The 20,117-nt window shown below is 35.6% G+C and overlaps 1 protein-coding gene across 8 annotated transcripts in view; it reads right to left on the reverse strand.

The window, feature by feature from the left end:
• TRS120 (transport protein TRS120) overlaps nt 1-18,238 on the reverse strand; it is a 44,219-nt gene extending 25,981 nt beyond the window's left edge. The window contains exons 1-4 of one of the 8 annotated variants that reach the window (XM_088854260.1): nt 17,501-18,238; nt 11,086-11,292; nt 10,752-10,934; nt 10,445-10,524 (exon numbers count right to left, since the gene is read on the reverse strand). In XM_088854260.1, coding sequence (XP_088710386.1) covers nt 10,445-10,524; nt 10,752-10,934; nt 11,086-11,292; nt 17,501-17,911 — 881 coding nt within the window. In that variant the 5' untranslated portion in view covers nt 17,912-18,238. Of the gene's footprint in view, nt 1-10,417; nt 10,525-10,751; nt 10,935-11,085; nt 11,293-17,494 lie in introns of all 8 variants that reach the window. The other 7 variants (XM_011626767.3, XM_020670052.2, XM_020670053.2 and 4 more) reach the window with 7 other exon arrangements.
• Between the last annotated feature and the right edge of the window lie 1,879 nt (nt 18,239-20,117).

The raw sequence follows: 20,117 nt of genomic DNA on the forward strand, positions 1-20,117 counted from the left end.
GCTCTAATTTTATCATCAATGAAGTGGTCAATCATCACTATAATTTTACCCTAAAAATGACATAAGATGTACTGCAATCTTTATGGTTTCATAGAAAGCTATAGCCAAAGCAGCTTGCTTAATCATTAAAGATTTTCCACATTAATATACTTAAAAGATCTGATACCAATTTAAGAGTACGTCAAGCAGAATTAAAAGCCGAACAAATAAATAAAATCTAAAAATCAGAAGCAAGAACAAGATACATATATCAAGCTGAAAATACTCACATTACATAAGACAAACTAGCAATCTTAGCAATCCAGGCAACAGACTCTGTTTACTTCACCTTATGATACAGACTCAGAAAGGAAAGACTGAAAGAAAAACTGGAAGATAGAAAGTTTAGCGAGAAACAAAGAGAGCTCAAAGAAACTTTTCTATGACCTGCGTCTCTTCAAAGAGAGGGGTCCTTCTTATAGACAACTGCGGACTTCAAATTCTATTAAGTCCAGTGTATTAGTAACGTCAGTCATATCATTGTCTTCCACGTGGAAGAGGTAAGGAATAGTTCCAGTTGGTGCTTTGACAGCTTTTTGAAAAAGGGAATCTTTAAACAGTTGATGGCAATTAGCTTTTGTGTCGGCAGCATCTGGATTGTCTATAATGTCGGCAACATTTTGGCCGTAAGATAAGAGTAATTTTATCTTTTAGTGGGCCACGTGTCCTATAGTTGGTGGAGTCGTACCGGCCCATATTCTTTTTTCTTTTAATTTAGTGGTGGGAGAATCCCAACACTGTCATCGCCATTCTAGTTGCTTTCATCTTCATTTAATGACATGAAATCCCCATCATCTTAAAAAATGGACAATAACTTACTTTTAAGTTCTTCTTTTGATAAGTTTGGATTTTCAGATTGCAGTAGCCTTAAATATGAGGCTGTTCCTGTAGGTTGGCCAAGTCTTGGCGCATTAACCTTAATTTTTAATATTTTAATGGTTTTGAGCACCAAGTCTTTAGTATCAAAACTATCCCACCATTTTATTTGTACAACTATTTCGAGGTGAGGGATAAAATCCCAACTGTCATCATCCTCAGTAACAGAATAGGACCACCTGAGGATCCAAGGGATCTCCCATAAGGTAGTAAATCGAATTAGTAGTTCCATTCTTGACCAATTCCTATTGGTTGCTTGGAATTTTGACAGAGAGCATTGTAATGGTTGAGGATAAATGTCTGGGGCAGAGCCCCAATACAGCATCCGCTTTTTAAACCATGTGGGTATTTCTTCAAGGGCTTGATTAAGCCTGAACATAATGAACCAGCTATGGGTATTCTGCGTATTTTGTAATAATAAAGCTTTCTCCCACGCTTCAATGTAGTCATAATAATTATAACTCTTGATTTTAGAGTAGTTTCTAAAATATCTGGGTTTGAGAGGATCAAATCCCCAATCTTTATAAGTCAGGACTTTTTTAATCCTCATTTTAGAATAACCAATAATATCATCTCCTCTATATCTTCGGACAACTTCAACAGATCCTGTTTCTTTAAGAATCGTTTCGTAAAACATCTGAGATTTGAATTCATCTCTGAGATGCATATGGTTAACTAAATAAATCTTCGCAATTTCTTCTGAATTAAGATGAAGATGGATATTATCGATTGGCAAAATTGGGAGATATGATTTTTCCCAATATTCTGAATTTTCAGTAAACTGAATTAAGTCTTCAGATGAATTAGAACTATTTTCTCTTATATTGACCTGGCTTGAAAAGGACCTTGATAACTGGAATATTCCCAAAGTCTCAACCTCTAAAATTTATAGTAAAGGAGCCTTCTAATTCAGAAGTGACGATGCAATTAAAACTGAAGAGAAAACTGAATCTGTGTTAAATACTGAAACTACTATAAATTTGTTAAATAAGGATTGAATTGAAGAATTTAGAAAAAGAAAATATAAATATATTCATATTGGTCTTGTCAGGTCGGTATTAGGCCCTTAACTAGGGCAGGACTCCAGACTGCTATCCTTTTATGTTTAAGGGATAGTAGGCATAGACAGTTTATGGACTCCTTAGTAGGAGCTGTTGAATCCAGTCTCTGTGAAGGACCAGTTTATTTCAACTGCTTCCCGGGTTTTTCTGTTTCCTTGACAGATCCTCATATTATGAAGGTCCTTACTCTTAAGCTTTTGACAAATGGTTTTGATATGGATATAGGATCAAAAAACATAACAGTAACTCATAGAGTTTGCTACAAAGCTATGACTATAATCTGTCCTAATGTCAGAAGAATTGATTCTAAAGGACAAACCATCCTTTTCCAAACTAATGTTGAGAAGTCTAATTTAATTACCCCTAGAACTATTTCTTGGGATCAGGTTAATTTACCTGAAAAATGGACTTTACCTTGTGTTATCCCACCTAAACCAATCCAAAATCAAGAAATTAGTCAAATAACCCAATATGTTGAGGGAAAGGTAAAAATTCAATTCTCTCCTCTTCTCAAGACTTTTCTTGACCAAAATAGAATTCCTAGGCAACCATCAAGGATGTCGTTCTGTTCTGAACCACCAAGAACTACTGAACCACCAAGGATTTATTTTTCTTCTGTTCCACAGACAGAAAATGAAAAAGAAAAGAATAATGGAAAAGGCGTGGTTATTGAAGGACTAGATCAGTTGAAAAACCAGCAAGTTATTAAACCTACTTATAAGGTAGAAAACCATCCAACACATAATGATAAGGATTCTGATGGATCCCAAGAACCAACCTTCTCGGATATGGGATATAGTTCCAACATCCCTGAAGGTCATGTTAATATGCTTGAAATTGAAGAATTTAAAATCAATTATAAGCTCCTGAGATAAGATTTCTACTCTGAAGAAAATAAAGAAATAAGAGAATGGTTTCTTAGTCATAGTAAAACTCTAAATAAATTTCTTGATGATGAATATATTAGGACAATGATAAAAAAACAAAATCAACATAAGATTTTTCACCTGGTTAAAATATTATATGAATTCGAAAAATAAAAAATTTCCTAATAGTATGTATGTTCCTAAAGTTAGGAATCCTGCTATAATAGCTGTCCTTACAAAAATTTATAAAACCCCAAGCGGGGATCATGAGGGTATTCACCCTCCTGCAACAACTATAGAACTCCCTAAAGCTAGGGTCGTACCTTATAAACAAACCTATGCCCCTAAAGATGAAGGGATGTTACAAAAACCTGTACATTTAGAAAGCCTTAACCATATAATTGAACAAAACAATTATACAAACTTATTCCTTCAAAGTATAGGCCAGCAAACTAAAAGGATAGAAGAAAATTTGGTGAATTAACCTTCTACTTCAGAACAAATTTCACCTGTTACGGAAAAAGAGAAACTTAAACCTGTCCTATTTAAGCCTGCCATTCCTCTTTCAAATAAAACCTTTAAATTAGGGCCAACTCTTAAAGAAGAGAATGAGTTCTATGAAGAATTAGTCACTAGGCTTGCTTCCCTTAGAATTAGTGATAAGGGTAGAGAGAAAGAGCATGCTGCTAACATGCTTGAAGATATCAGTACAGATGAAATTCTTAAACTTGAAGAAATGTTCAAAAATCCTGACCAGCTTAATAGAATAAGCTATGGAACAAAAACAAGGCGTATTGCTACTTCAAAAATGTATTATTCTCGTCCTTCTCTTGTCCACCTTCAATATGAAGAAGACATATTTTCCAATGCAGTACAGTATGATGGGAGATCTATCGTTGAATGGATTATTGATGCCCTTTCGGAATATCAAAAAATGAATCTAATCAAACACATGGTAATGTATGCTGAAGCTTCTGCTAATCAAGGCAATAGAGATCCTGACATCACAAAATCCATAATCAATGGATTTACAGGGAAATTGAAAGGATGGTGGGACTTTTATCTACGAGAAGATGAAAAAAATACTATCCTTAATGCTAAAGAACAGACTCTTACCACTGTTTACAATCAAGGTATCAAACAAGAAATACCTTCTCAACAAGATGATTGTGTCAACACTCTAATTTACACCATCGCTCTACATTTTATAGGGGATACGTCTGTCTGGAATGAGCAAACCAGAGAACTCTTAGAAAATCTAAAGTGTCTTGATCTCTCTCATTATAGATGGTATAAGGATGTTTTCGATACCCAATTGCTGACTAGAAATGACGCTAGATATATGCATTGGAAATCTCAATTCCTTAATGGGTTACCTGCTTTATTTAGAGAAAAAGTTAAAACAAAACTTAAGAATGTTAATGGAGGGAAAGAAATCCCTCATGAAAGTTATAATTTAGGCCAATTAGATAATGAAATATGTGTTACAGGCCTAGAACTCTGTACTGATCTCAAACTTAAAAGACAGTTAGGAAAACAAAAGATTACTGGGAAAAGAGAAATGGGAGATTTCTGTGAACAATTTGGATACTACCCATTCCCTGAAAAAACTCACTCTAGAAAACATAAGAGTGATGCTAAGAGAAGTGATTATTATAAAAATAGAAAATATTACAGGAAATACAAAAGATAGGCTTTTAAATCTAATAAGGAAAATTCTGAACCTAAAGATAGGAAAGTAAAAAGAAAAATACTTGTTTGTAAAAAGTGTGATCGTTATGGACACTATGCAAACAGATGTAGAACAAAACAGAAAATAAATAAAATAACCGATGAAGGTCTCAAAAAACAATTAGAATAGGTACTTCTCTTAGGAGATTCCTCTAATCAAGACCTATCCCTTCTTGAGACTGATTCAGAAGATGAAATTTATGAAATTAATACTGAAACCTCTGATAATGATAGTGACACTGAAAAAGAATGTAAGTGTGATCACAATAAGGCCCTATTAAATATGCAAGGCCTAAGCCTTAATGTCCTTACTGAGGAACAAACCTGGTTTTAGATATCATTGACAAGATTATTGACCCACTTGAGAAAAGAGATGCCTTAGTCAAATATCTTGCTAAAGAAAAAACTGAAAATCAGGTCATTAAGCCCAGTTATGATTTTAAACAGATTATTGACAGAGTAAACAAAAAACAAGTACTCTCTGAAAGGGAAACCACTGTTTCTGAACTGAGGTTTGACATACGAAATCTAAAAGAAGAATTACAAACTCTTAATAACAGAGTCACTATGCTTGAAAATTCTAGCCTTGAAAATACACAAGATAATTCACAAGAAACGCATGAAAATATGTTAAATGAATTTTCTGAAATATACCAGTCCAAGAAGAAAACGTTAATATTCTTGAAAATACTGATCTTAAACAATTGAATTATGTTAATATGATAAATAAAGTAATAGCCCAAAAATGGCATACCAAAGTAACAATTTTGGTTTCAAAAGAATACAGCTTTACTGCTATCGCCCTTATTGACTCAGGAGCTGATCTTAATTGCATAAATGAAGGCCTAGTACCTTCAAAATTCTTGGACAAAACCACCCAAATATTAAACACTGCTAATGGGAAAAGACTCATGATCAATTATAAACTGTCTGAAGCAGCTGTTTGTAATAATGGGGAGTGTTTTCTAATGCCCTTTATAATGGTAAAAGGATTAGCCCAAGAAATAATTTTAGGAACACTATTTCTGAGTTTACTCTATCCTATAAAAACCTTAGACTCTTCTGGAATAGAGTCAGAAATTCAGGGACATAAAGTTAAGTTTGAATTCATTGAAAAACCTAAACTAAAAGAAATTAATTAGATTATGGTTTTAAAGAAAAACAAAGAATCTCTGCTCCATACACTCAAACAATAAATTGTAACTCGGCAAATAAAAGAGAAAATTAATGAATTCATAACTCAAAAGAAAATTATTCAGTTTAAAAATAAGCTTGAAAAAGAAGTTTGTGTTGATATTCCAAATGCTTTTTGGCAAAGAAAAAAAACACATTGTTGAGTTACCTTATAAGCCATACTTTAATGAAAAATTTATTCCTACTAAGTCTCGACCTATTCAGATGAATAGTAAGCTTTTAGAAATCTGCAAAAGGGAGATACAGAACCTTCTTGATAAAAAGTTAATTAGGACTTCATACTCCCCTTGGAGCTGTCCAGCCTTTTATGTGGAAAAGGCCTCAGAAAAAGAAAGAGGAGTACCTAGACTTGTTATTAATTACAAACCGTTGAACAAAGCTCTTAGATGGATAAGATACCCAATTCCAAATAAAAGGGATTTGCTTAATCGACTATTCAAAGCACAAATATTTTCTAAGTTTGATATGAAATCAGGATTCTGGCTAATTCAAATTTAAGAAAAAGATAGATATAAAACTGCCTTTACCGTACCTTTTGGGCATTATGAATGGAATGGGATGTCATTCGGCATAAAAAATGTCCCTTCTGAACTCCAGCACATCATGAATGATATTTTTACACCATATACTCAATTCATGATAGTCTACATTGATGATGTATTAGTTTATTCTAATTCTATAGAACAACACTGGAAACATCTAACGATCTTCTTACAGGCAATAAAAGGCGCTGGTCTGGTTCTGTCCGGAAAGAAAATGTAAATATTTCAAACAAAAATTTGATTTTTAGGATACAATTTACACAATCAATCAATTATTCCCATTGATAGAGCCATAAGTTTTGCTCAACATTTTCCTGATGAAATCAAAGACAAAACTCAACTTCAACGATTTTTGGGAAGCCTTAATTACATTGCCGACTTTTACAAAACTCTTGCTAAAGATTGTGTTATTCTTTATGATCATTTGAAAAAGAATTTACCAGAATGGGGAGAAGAACATACCCTAGCTGTTCGGAAAATCAAAATAAAAGCAAAAGAATTACCATGCTTAGCTATTCCTCATCCTGAAGCTTTTAAAATAATAGAAACTGATGCCACTGAAATAGGACTTGGAGGAATTTTAAAACAAAATGCCAAGTTCAAAAAGAGAACAATTAGTAAGGTTTATGTCCAAAAAATGGAATGATACCCAAAAACTTATTCTACAATAAAAAAAGAAATTATCTCTATTGTCTGCTGTGTTTTAAAATTTGAAGGTGATATATTTAACCAAAAATTCTTAATAAGCACAGATTGTAAAGCAGCTAAAGATGTAATAGAAAAAGATGTCAAAATCTTAGTTTCAAAACAAATATTTGCCAGATGGCAGGCTAATCTAGCCACTTTTGATTTTGATATACAGCACATTTTAGGAAACACTAATTCTCTACCAGATTTCTTAACACGAGAATTTCTGCATGGTATCCAAGGGAAGAGCACAAGCAAAATCCCACAGTGAGACCTCAAGCCAGGTCAATATCAGAGAAAATAGTCCTAATTCATCTAAAGACTTAATTCAGTCTACTGAAAATTCAAAATATTGGGAAAAATCATATCTCCCAATTTTGCCAATCGATAATATCCATCTTCATCTTAATCCAGAAGAAATTGCAAAGATTTATTTAGTTAACCATATGCATCCCAGAGATGAATTCAAATCTCAGATGTTTTACGAAACGATTCTTAAAGAAACAGGATCTGTTGAAGTTGTCCGAAGATATAGAGGACATGATATTATTGCATATTCTAAAATGAGGATTAAAAAAGTCCTAACTTATAAAGATTGGGGATTTGATCCTCTCAAACCCAGATATTTTAGAAACTACCCTAAAATCAAGAGTTATAATTATTATAACTACATTGAAGCATGGGAGAAAGCTTTATTATTACAAAATAAGCAGAATACCCATAGTTGATTCACTATGTTCAGGCTTAATCAAGCCCTTGCAGAAATACCCACATGGTTTAAAAAGCGGATGCTGTATTGGGGCTCTGCCCCAGACATTTATCCTCAACCATTACAATGCTCTCTGTCAAAATTCCAAGCAACCAATAGGAATTGGTCAAGAATGGAACTACTAATTCGATTTACTACCTTATGGGAGATCCCTTGGATCCTCAGGTGGTCCTATTCTGTTACTGAGGATGATGACAGTTGGGATTTTATCCCTCACCTCGAAATAGTTGTACAAATAAAATGGTGGGATAGTTTTGATACTAAAGACTTGGTGCTCGAAACCATTAAAATATTAAAAATTAAGGTTAATGCGCCAAGACTTGGCCAACCTACAGGAACAGCCTCATATTTAAGGCTACTGCAATTTGAAAATCCAAACCTATCACAAGAAGAACTTAAAAGTAAGTTATTGTCCATTTTTTAAGATGAAGGAGATTTCATGTCATTAAATGAAGATGAAAGCAACCAGAATGGCGATGACAGTGTTGGGATTCTCCCACCACTAAATTAAAAGAAAAAAGAATATGGGCCGGTACGACTCCACCAACTATAGGACACGTGGCCCACTAAAAGATAAAATTACTCTTATCTTACGGCCAAAATGTTGCCGACATTATAGACGATCCAGATGCTGCAGACACAAAAGCTAACTGCCATCAACTGTTTAAACATTCCCTTTTTCAAAAAGCTGTCAAAGCACCAACTGGAACTATTCCTTACCTCGTCCACGTGGAAGACAATGATAGGACCGACATTACTAATACACTGGACTTAATAGAATTTGAAGTCCGCAGTTGCCTATAAGAAGGACCCCTCTCTTTGAAGAGATGCAGGTCATAGAAAAGTTTCTTTGAGCTCTCTTTGTTTCTCGCTAAACTTTCTATCTTCCAGTTTTTCTTTCAGTCTTTCCTCTCTGAGTATGTATCATAAGGTGAAGTAAACAGAGTCTGTTGCCTGGATTGCTAAGATTGCTAGTTTGTCTTATGTAATGTGAGTATTTTCAGCCTGATATATGTATCTTGTTCTTGCTTCCTTTGTTTATAATTCTAAGTTTTTTAGATGTTAATTTTATTTGTTCTGCATTTAATTCTGCTTGACCTGATCATTGACTATCATCACTGGTAAAACTACTGATCAAGGTGCAAAAACCATCAAATAGGACTCATGTAATCAAGTTTAAGTCAAAGGAAATTTATACTAGAAAACTAATTCATTATGATTGTTGGCTGCCAGACTCAACTTGGTGCATTCCTTCAACCACAACGTTGACTTACACATGGTATTCAAACAGTAAGAATTACAAAAAACTGATCAAAATTAAATATCTCACAAAGAGAACCAATAGTCACGCTCAGAAATTGCATTACTCAGGAACAGCGATCCAATCACTAAACAATTCACTTTCCCTTTCAAGAAAAAAAACTCTAAAGATACCACGATCAAACAAAACTACCATCCAAATTACTGCCTAGGGGGTTTCTCTAGGTGAAAGTTCTTGAATAGGTGGCTATCAGACTTTATCCAGTTCATTACTCAGGAACAGTGATCCAATCACTAAACAATTCACTTTCCCTTTCAGCAAAAAAAACTCTAAAGATACCACGATCAAACAAAACTACCATCCAAATTACTGCCTAGTGGATTTCTCTAGGTGTAAGCTCTTGAATAGGTGGATATCAGACTTTATGCAGTTCAATTCAAGCCTATTCACTGGCTAACATTCCTTCATTTTCTTGTGCTAGCTCCATTCATCCCCTTGGTTATTTAGTGTTCACATGGTACAACGTTTTGTCAGATCCTCTTTTGGTGTTACCTTTTGTTAGATCCTCCAGAAGTTTAAGTTTTGAATACATGATATATGTTAAAGAAGAGGCCTTGGGGACAAGGCGGCTTTTGTAGTCATGTTGTTTCTCAATGGATTAACTTGGAACCCCAATACATGATATATATACACCGATAGTCAAAGTATGACATCACAATCTCATGCCCACAAAGAAGCACACAATGATACCCTAGAAATTAATAACCAATAAGAACACCCAACATATATAATCTCTGATGGAAACCAATGGAAAAGAATATGAAGATATCATCCCACCCTAGAAATTAATAACCAATAAGAACACCCTACATATATAATCTCTGATGGAAACCGATGGAAAAGAATATGAAGATATCATCCCAGAAATGAAAATATGGTATTCACCTTTCAAGAAATTAAACAGAACATGATTCAATTCGGCTGTCCTCCAGGTCAAAGTTATTGGTAAACATGACTGCATCTCAACTGACTCATTGCTACACTAATTTTGAAGCCTAGAAGCCAAGGAAGCCAACTTGCAAGCTATGAAAAATATTATACAATGTATACGATAGTCATAATGAAGCAGAAAATATAGAAAAACAATTATATACCATAATGAACATTGGAAACTAATTCCCGCCCTTTACTGAGAACTAAGTAAATAAGTCGGGGGAAATTATGTCAAAACTTTATATGAATAAGAAACTATCACAATACCATATTTCATGTGCATCATTTTTTTTTATTTCCCTTTGATAGATAGTCAACATTTGTCAAAAAATAATTGTAAGAAAAGAAATTTCCCGAAAAGATGTTCAAATCGAACACAACAATGGCAATGCAATGACCTTTGGGCATTATCTTGTATAAATGACCTTCTGTAAAGCTGAATGACATCATAATAACGGTATTTCGCCTCCTCTAAAATTTGATCTTTCTGACCCATCCGATCAAGCTGCATCCAATCAAGGGACCAAAGAGAAAACCATCACAGATGAAACCAAAAGATATTTCAAGCCCACAGATTGTATGACATTATTAGCTAAAAGGAATGACAATTTCAAAAGGATAACAGATATCTTCAGAATGTAAGTGCGGAATTTATACGAGGAAATAAAAAATTTGATTTATATGCACGAAGGAAGAACATAAATTATTCTTGTTCATTAAAAAGGTGCATACCAGTAAAGCACACACAGTACCCTCCAAGGCTCCAGCATGCCAGAAAACATCTCCAGTTAATCTGGCCAACTCTATTGCCGTGGAATAATGATCATTAGCATCGACAGGTGAACCTGCCAGTAGACAATAATCCCCAATTGTTTTTTGAGCTCGTCCAAGTCTCCGTTTCTTTGCCTTGATCACCTGTTAAACCAAGACAGCTTAAATCTTACGCAAGACAACAATTATGATTCTCTTTATGATATTCCACTTAGTTTACATTCAAACTTTCTTCTTTGAAAAATTTAGGTTCAGTTGTAGAGTTTACTAAATCAGCAATATCATTATAACTGACCTCCTCAGAACCGAGACTCGTTTGAGAATCCAAAGGTGTCTTCAAAATAGTTCCTGCAGATTCTGCACGAAGAACATACTTCTCAAATTCCATCAACAACGCAGCAGCAAGATCTTGCATCATTGTTTGTATGTGAAATTCTTGAGTTTGTCGATCTGCAGGTGGGAACAATATCAAATTATTGCCTTTTTTACCACCATCCTCTAGCTGCATTACAAAATAAACGTAGAAAGGTAAAAAGGTATTCAGGAAAGACGAGCATCTAAAAGTGTTGCTTCATAGAAAAAGTAAAGGCAAACACATAGGGATGAAAACTCCAAAAATGCATAGGACCATAATACAAACAGGGTCATAATACAAATAGAAGAAGAAATACCAAGCTTTGCTGCACGAAAAATAATCGGCTAAATCTTATCTTTCCAATATTGTCACTTGCATCGATTAGACATATGAATTTAGCCAAACACAAACCAAGTTTGGAAAGACTACAGAAAGAGGATATCTAGTTCAATTACCACAAGACAGTAACGATTTCATTAAAAATGACTTTTTTCTTTTCCATTTTCAATCAACAAACTCAAACCCTAGATTCTAGGAATTCTTTGAAAGCAACAAGTCAGATTTTGATTCACTACGGTTGAGTTGGGAGAAAGCGGTGGAATTTTTTGGTGTGGGAGAAATGGTGGGAGGGCCAAAGAGGAAAAATTGTTAGCATCACAGTCAAATACTCATAACCCAAATTCTACTATTTCAACTTGATGGCAATAAATATGATAAAAACAAGAAATAACATCACAAAACAGCTTAATTCTAGATGCCCAATAATCTTGAAAAGAGCATTCCTATCCATATCCAACTTTTTATCAAATTGTCATCATAGTTTGCAACACTTAATGATGAAGCACATAGCATGTCAAGTGGTCGGACCAATGAGCATCTCCTATGGGAGAGGGCTACCAAGAAGAACAAGAAAACCAAGCATTGTTTGGGATAATTTTCTAGCTAGTTTAGGATTATTTTCAGTTATTTTTAATTGCTTTAATTTGCTGGACCAGATGGGGATTTTTTCTAGTCATTTTGTTTATAATAAGGGTCATTTATTTTAAAGTTTTAGGACTAATTGAGTCATCCTTATTTAAACAAGGCTATTATAACTTCTGTATTTAGTAAGACATATGGGTCCATTTATTACGGGTATGGACACTTTTTGTCTTTTGGACATTAATTAATGTTATTTTAGGCATGGAACCTTGATAAAGGCATTCAACCTGATTTCCAGCAAAGAAGGAGAGAGAGCGTTCTCCAACTTGAAACCCTAGCTCTGGGTGAGGGAGAAACCCTAAGTTTCGTCTAAAAAGTGCTTGTTTTGGCCTGAAGTATAGTTGTTTTTCCGTTTTCCTTCAATTTTCCTACATCAGTTTGATATTAAAGCTCAGATTTTCTTCATCAATAAGGCCAATAAACTACAAGTAAGTCTAGGATTTGGTGATTTTGACCAAGGTTTGTTGGTTTCAGCCTAGATCTTGCTAATTTCAGCGAGATTTTGTTGATTATTTGCATATGATTTGTGATTTTGATGAACTCACGGCAGCAGGAAGAGACCTTGGAAGGGGGCTTTTATAGACCCACTTCATGATCCTATAGATGAAGAGATTGATGACCTTAAAAGGAAAGTTTAGTAGCTAGTGTAGTAGTTTGCTAGTATCAATCATGGACAAGACGGTGATCTTTTGGCCTAAGAAAATCTCAAGTACAACCCTTTTCACCATCACATTCCGCATGAAGAGTCAAGTAACGAGAAAAGTGATAGAAGACCTAGAAGTGGGGGACATCACTTGAAGTTTTAGATTTAAAGGATGACATTATTGATTTTGATGTAAGTCGTTTCCAAAATCAACATTGTAGATTGGGATTCGCTAACAATCTTTGATATATGCCCCCCAGATTAACAAGATCTTTTAGGAGATTCATCATCATCATAGTCTTTTCTCAATTAATTAGGGTCGGCTACACGAATCCTGGTATATCATTCTGCTCTATTAAGGGGTCATACCCTTAATGAGGCCATAAGTACCCATATCTATCTCTTAGGAGATCCAATCTATGATAAGTTTTAAGATAAAGACATTTTGGAAGAGCATCTCACTTATGAAGAATTTGGAGAGAAGACAAAAGGGTGACTGATCAAAATCATGGCCTTTGAAGATCTCAAGGATATCGAAGAGGTGGAGCATTCATGATACTTAGGGCATTGGGGTCAGAATAGCACAGCGAAAGTGTGCTCCACTCAAACCTCAAATTGTGGCCCTGGATTCATAGAGTAATAATATTAACATCAAGAAAGCCTCAAAAGGCCAGAAAATTGAGTTTGATGTTTCCATGATTTTCAATGCGAGTTCAAGAACAGCCAAATTTGATAAATTTGTATTGATTTATCAATATACATACCAGGATCTGTTTCTTAAAGATTTCTTCTAACTATGAATAATCTTTGAACCAGTGAAGAGAGGAAAAGCTTGGGCTTTTGAAGACCTAGTTAGGGTTTGGGGAAGAAACCCTAGATTTCTTCCACTTGTTGCATGTGTTTGGCTTGAATCAATGACGAGTTTTCTGTTCTATCAACCTACATCATTTTGGTATCTTAGGATGAATAACATTTGTCAAGGAGAAAAGAGTGTAGAAGAGTACACCAATGAATTTTATTGGTTGATAGCTCATTGTGATGTGGTTGAAAGAGAGAAGCATTCCCTAGCTCACTTTATTGGTGAGCTAAGAACATCTATGCAAGGTCTGGCGGTTTTACGGTATTGCTCGACCTTAGATGAAGCTTACAACCTAGCAAATAAGGTCGAAGCTCAGCAGTAGCATCGATCATCAATGTGGGGGCGCAGCTCAGGGTAGTACAAGTGACCATGGAAATGAATTTAAAGGAAAAGATGAGAATATAGTGGTTGGACAAACCTTATGGCCTGCTGGTCTGTCCAAACAGCAGGATATTGAGGGTGTTAAGGGCAGTTAGTCACCCGAATCGCTCAAACAGCAACATTATTAAGTACTTTTAGTGTTTAGGAATCGGATACAATCTTTTAAGTGCCCGTATAGAAAATTTGTGAACTTTGAGGAATTTCTTAAAGAAGACAGCAAGCTATTATTCGATGGAGACCCTGTTTATGATGAGAAATATTGAGACATAAGAGCCTGAAGTGTCATTTAGTGATTATGGGGAGGCTTTGGTGATCTAGCACAGCATGATTACACCCCGAGTAGTAGACAAGGCAGATTGGCTGTGCACTAATATTTTTCACACTCAATGCACCGCATATGGGAGGTATTGCAATCTTATCATTGACGGAGGCAGTTGTGAAAATGTTGTTCCTTAGGAGAAAGAGATGACAGAAAACCACCCGACAGAAAACCACCCAAGGCCATACAAGATAGCTTGGTTCAAGAAAGAAAATGAGGTAACAGTTTCTAAATGCTGTCTAGTTTACTTTCTATTGGAAAGCACTACAAAGATGAGGTATGGGGCGACGTCATGCCTATTTATGCGTGTCATTTACTATTGGGTAGACCATGGCAGTATGATAGGAGTACCATTCATGACGGGTTTAAAGACGCTTACTCCTTTGTCAAATATGAGGTAAAAGTGGTTTTAGGTCCATCTAAGAAGGAAAATGCATCCAAATCAAATACCTGATGTACTAACCTTCTTTCTTTGACGGCGTTTATGGAGAGGTGGGAGGAGTCCAGGATGTTGTTTGTAGTGGTCCAAGTAAAGGAGCAGCCGATAGTTTTGTTCAACCACAGCTAGAGCCCTAAATGAGGGAATATAGTGATGTCATTCTGGGGGAGCTTACCAAGGGGTAAGCTCGCATGGGAGACATCCAGCATCACATAGACGTCGTTTCTAGGTCTAGCCTACCGAACAAGGCCGCATATAGAATGAGCTTGAAGGAGCATGAAGAATTGCATAGTCAAGTCCCAAAGCTTGTACAAAAGGGATTCATTCGAGAGAGCACGAGTCCATGTGTTTTCCCAGCCTTATTGATGCTCAAAGAGGATTAGACTCGGCGCATGTGTGTGGACAGCAGCGCTATTAACAAGATCACGATCAAGTCAGCTTCCCAATTCAGTGTCTTGATGATATGTTGGATATGTTGGCTGCTACTACTGTGTTTTCGAAGATAATTTGAGAAGTGGGTACCATCATATACGCATTCGGCTAGGGGATGAGTGGAAGACTACATTTAAAATACGAGAGGGCCCTTATGAGTGGTTGGTGATGTAATTTGGCCTCTTACCCTCTCCAATGCTCTCAGTACTTTTACGAGGGTGATGAATCAGGTGCTTTTTTTTTTATAAACGTTAACCTTGGTGATGAATCAGGTGTTTCAGCCTCTTATTGGTAAATTTGCGATGATCTACTTGGACAATATTCGAATACACAGCATTGGTGAGCAGCAGCAGCTAGAGCACTTGTGGATGGTGTTTGACTTGTTACAAGAACGGTACCTGTACGTGAATCTTAAAAACTATAAATTCACATAGGCAACTTAATCTTTCTTGGTTATGTTGCCTCAGCTAAGGGCATGAAATTTGACCTAAAGCGGGCAGCAGTTATCAGGGATTGGCATACACCTACTACAATGCATGGTGTTTGCAGTTTTCATGGGTGGGCTACTTTCTACAGGAGGTTTATCAGAGGCTTCAATTCCATCGTAGGACCTATCATAGATTGTCTAAAGAATTGGGCATTTGTATGGTTGATGAGACCTAGAAGAGTTTCCAGTTGGTGAGCAAACGATGACTGGGGCGCCTATGTTGGTTCTTCCAGACTTTGACAAGGTCTTCGAGTTATATTGTGATGCTTTGCATGTTAGGTTTGGTTCAGTGTTGAGTCAAGAAGGTCATCGTCCTTCAATAAGAAGTAAAATGACACCCAGCAGCGATATTCTGTATGATGATGTGGAGCTTTATGCTATTATTCAAGCTTAAGACATTGGTGGCATTATCTAATCCAGAGGGAGTTTAGTTTGTTCTCAGATCATGAAGTACTCAAGGATATTAATGTGCAATATAAACTAAACCAACATCATGACAGTGACTATCTTATTTGCAGGAGTTCACATTTGTCATGCGGCACAAGTCATGCAATCAAAACAGAGTGGCAAATGCTTTGATTAGAAGATCGGCTTTATTGACTACCATGACAGTCACTATTACTGGGTTTGAATTTATGAAGGATCAGTGTAGGAAGGCAAGGCACTATTATTTGAAATGGTTTGCATGCATGGCAGGAATGGAGACCGACCCAGATACTTTTGGTCAAGGATTTTACAAGGAAAGGCAGTTGTATTTAGTCTCCTCACTTCAGGAGGAATCTTAAGGAAGGACCACAAAAATTTCCAAGAATGCTCCACCTAGAGTATCTCAGCTCCCTCCAAAAGCTATAGCTTTTGGGTGGACTGTCACCTCAGTGAAAGATTACACATGTTCCATCTTCACAGCCATAGGATCCAATTCCTCCACAAATGTTAACTCTATCAAGACCCTAAAGAACCAGGACCACTTCTTTGCGCTGGTCTAACTTGAGAATTTTCTCCCAATAAGTATATCAATCTTCACCTCAAGAAACTTGCCTGTAAATTTTTAAATCAACTAATTAAGTAGGTTTTTCATACATCATTTGCTGCTACATTATCCTTTGACCTTGACAGTCATTTCTAACTAGGCTGCGGGGCAAGTTATTAGAAAGCAGGAATAGCCATGAACTCCACAATTAGCAATCACACCCCCACAATCTGCTCTTAACAAAACTATATGTACTTGGCATCATTACAACAAACAAATGCAATTGCATTTTATCCTAGTTACCGATCAATATTCCCCTAACTTGCCTAACAAAAAATATTCAATCATGCATTTTTTCCTATTGGAACTAACTAAATCAACAATCATCAAATAAACGTAATTCATGGTTCAGACAACTGCAAAATCTAGTAATCTAAATCCTCTCTCTAGTTTAAGGGGATTTCCCAAGATGACCCTAAAACACTACCTATGTTCATTCCCCGTGGACATGAAGCATAAAAACTCCAAAGTATCATTTATACCTGCTCCCCATTAATCTAGACCCCAATTTTTCATACACAAGCAAAGCAAACAACTTTGACATCAAATGCAAAAGTTATTTTTTGCACCTAGCCAAGAGGACATGAGCAATAATGATGGTAAACAATCACAAAAATATGGCAGACAATCAAATCAATGATTGGGCTTCAAAATCAAAACAAAAGAAAAATTGACCAAAAAAAACCCATGCCTCCTCAGAGTCATGGAAACAAATCACAAAGCCAAATCAATCCAGAGAATTCAGAATCAAAACCAAAGCCAAATTGATCAGAGAGACCTGAACCTGTGAATCACTAGGACAAAATGCAAAGCACTTCTCAACCAGAGCCGAAGAGTAAGCCTTTCTAATTCCCTGAAACTGTTCGTAAACAGCTCCTAGATCAGGTGAAGAAGGACAATGGCATAGTCCTATTACTCCAAGGATCTTTCTATTCGACTGAAAATCTTCCCACGCACTAGGTTGAGCACCTCCAACCAAAAATTTGAACCTCAGACTACCATTTTCCCAAGGCTGATGAGCAAAGGGGCTCTTTTGATGCTCTGTGTAAAAGGAACTAATAGACGAGAGCTCGATCTTATTAAGGCGAAGGAGCATGGATACATAGTCCCTCATATTGGATCGAGGCATATCACCCACAGGAAGAACAGCAATGCGGATCATGCACCCGCTCTCTATGCTCACGTCCGGTTCCATTTTGCGGGAGAAAATGACAGCTCGGCCTGAATTTGTCAGTTCTTCGGCGACTAGGCCAACCCCTGGTTATGGCAGTTCGTGGGGATTGGGAGAAGAAATGAGATTGTCTGCTTATGTTAATGCATTTGTAATGGGTTCACTGGCCTTTTTATGATGTGGCCGGAAAATATTTTCAGACGAGTCTCAACGATACAGACGATACAATAGCAGAAAATGGCGATAATTCGGGTTGCAAGTGACGCTCACGACTCACGACCTTTGAGCCCATTCCAAACTGAACCAAAACATCTTCTATAAGTATGACATGTTTTTTTCTCTGTGTTTTTTAAGAATGTTACATAAAGGGAAAAGTTTATATAGAACTGACGCTCTAAACAATCAAATGAGCTCCTACTACAAAAATGGCTCTAAACAATCAAATGAGCGCCTACTACAAAAATTACAAAAATGGCTCTAAACAATCAAATAAGCGCCTACTACAAAAATTTCACTAGAAGATGTTGTTCTTGATGCTCAAATATCCTCAAATTGATCATCTCGACATCAAGATGCATATACGTGAGAAAAAAACGAATTTCAAGTTTTGAAAATAGTATATTTTGTAACGTATTTTTGGACTGTCAATTTTCAATATTTTTAAGTTTTCATAGATCGATCGATCTACACTATTTTTTAAGCCTTAAAATTTTATAAATAAAAAGAAAAATATATTTTAAAGTTATCACAAAGATTTCCAATATTGAAACCACATTTTTTGACACTATTTGAAGGTAGGCTCTAAACAAACCGCTCCCCTTTGGTAAATTCTTTTTATTTAATGTTACTATAAATTTCCCCTTATATGTTACTAAATATTAGGTTCATACCCATTTTTCTCCATTTTATTTGGTACTTTTTTTTTTCCACAAATGCCCTAACTTTGAACTTTGATCGAAAAGTGTTTGGTGAGTCGGCCGACTTGCACTATTCTTATACGGTCTCCCTACAAAATGTCTCAAAGGAGTATTTTCGATCCAAAATTTTAAAGTTCAATAATCTCAACCGTGACAATGATCTAAATTTGAAATTTTTCTTTTTCAAAAAATTTAAATGTTGCTTTTTGAATTCCTTTCTTCACCATCTATTTTAATAACAATTTTCTACATCGGAAGTTAGATAGACAAGGATCACACGGTAATAGGTGAGTCGGCTGACTCACCAAAAACTTGTCCTTGTTGGAATACTCAAAGTGGCCTTCCTTTGAAAGAAAATTTCTGGGTTTTTAAAATCCAAAGTTGTTTGTATATCGTTGTTGAACAAACAAAACTCGGATTTTGAAAATCAGATGTTTATGTACTGTCAAACTCATTTTGTCTATTGTCTTTCAACAAAACCTTCAGAATTTGAAAAGAAAACGTATACAAAGAGACCATTCATTTTTTAAACAAAGAGGTCACAAATCACTTGTCTCACAAATTTTAAATTGGGCGACGGTAAGTGTATCCTTATGAGACTCAAAGTTCAAAAAAAAATCCCAACCATCCAATTGACATCTAATAACCAATAACAATTGTAACCTTTTAACAAAGATAGTCTCATAGTATACAATCCCTTTTGAAAATTCAAGGTTGTTCCTTCATAAAAAAAAAACAAATTTTGAAAATCTAAAATTTACATATATGGGGCTTTGATAAACCTCAAACCTTCGAAATCCGAATAATGGGTGTTTTTGTTAATTTTTTTAGAAGGCGAATAAAGTAGGTATAAATGTAATAACTCAAAAAAAATGACTTTTAAACTACCGGTACTTTAGGGGATATGTGTGCTAATTACTCTTTTTATCCTTTTTCCTTTTTTTCTTAGAGTAGTTCAGGAATCATACCAACATAAGTGTTCCAATCGTGAACAACTAACCACTTAAGCGCATATTCGTAGTAGGGTTTAAAAAGTCGGCCTGAGTGGTAGAACCAGCTATATACTGGGTCTAATTTCACTTGTTAAGCTTGCCTAAAAGTTTCAAAACTTAAAATCCAAATCTAGCAAGTTTGTGGAAGGAATGGATAAGTGAATAACAAGATTTTGGTTCCTATCTGAGTGTCACATAACTATTTCAAGATAATAAGTACCGTAAATCTCAATGATAATATCCATATTATCCATTAAATTTCAACATCATATTAAAAGTCAAAAATACAATCTAAAGCCAAAGGAACGATGTGATGGCCCA

Source organism: Amborella trichopoda, chromosome 12 (genome assembly GCF_054954075.1).
Source record: "Amborella trichopoda isolate Santa Cruz 75 chromosome 12, AtrichopodaSantaCruz75HAP2 v2.0, whole genome shotgun sequence".
Lineage (NCBI taxonomy): Eukaryota > Viridiplantae > Streptophyta > Magnoliopsida > Amborellales > Amborellaceae > Amborella > Amborella trichopoda.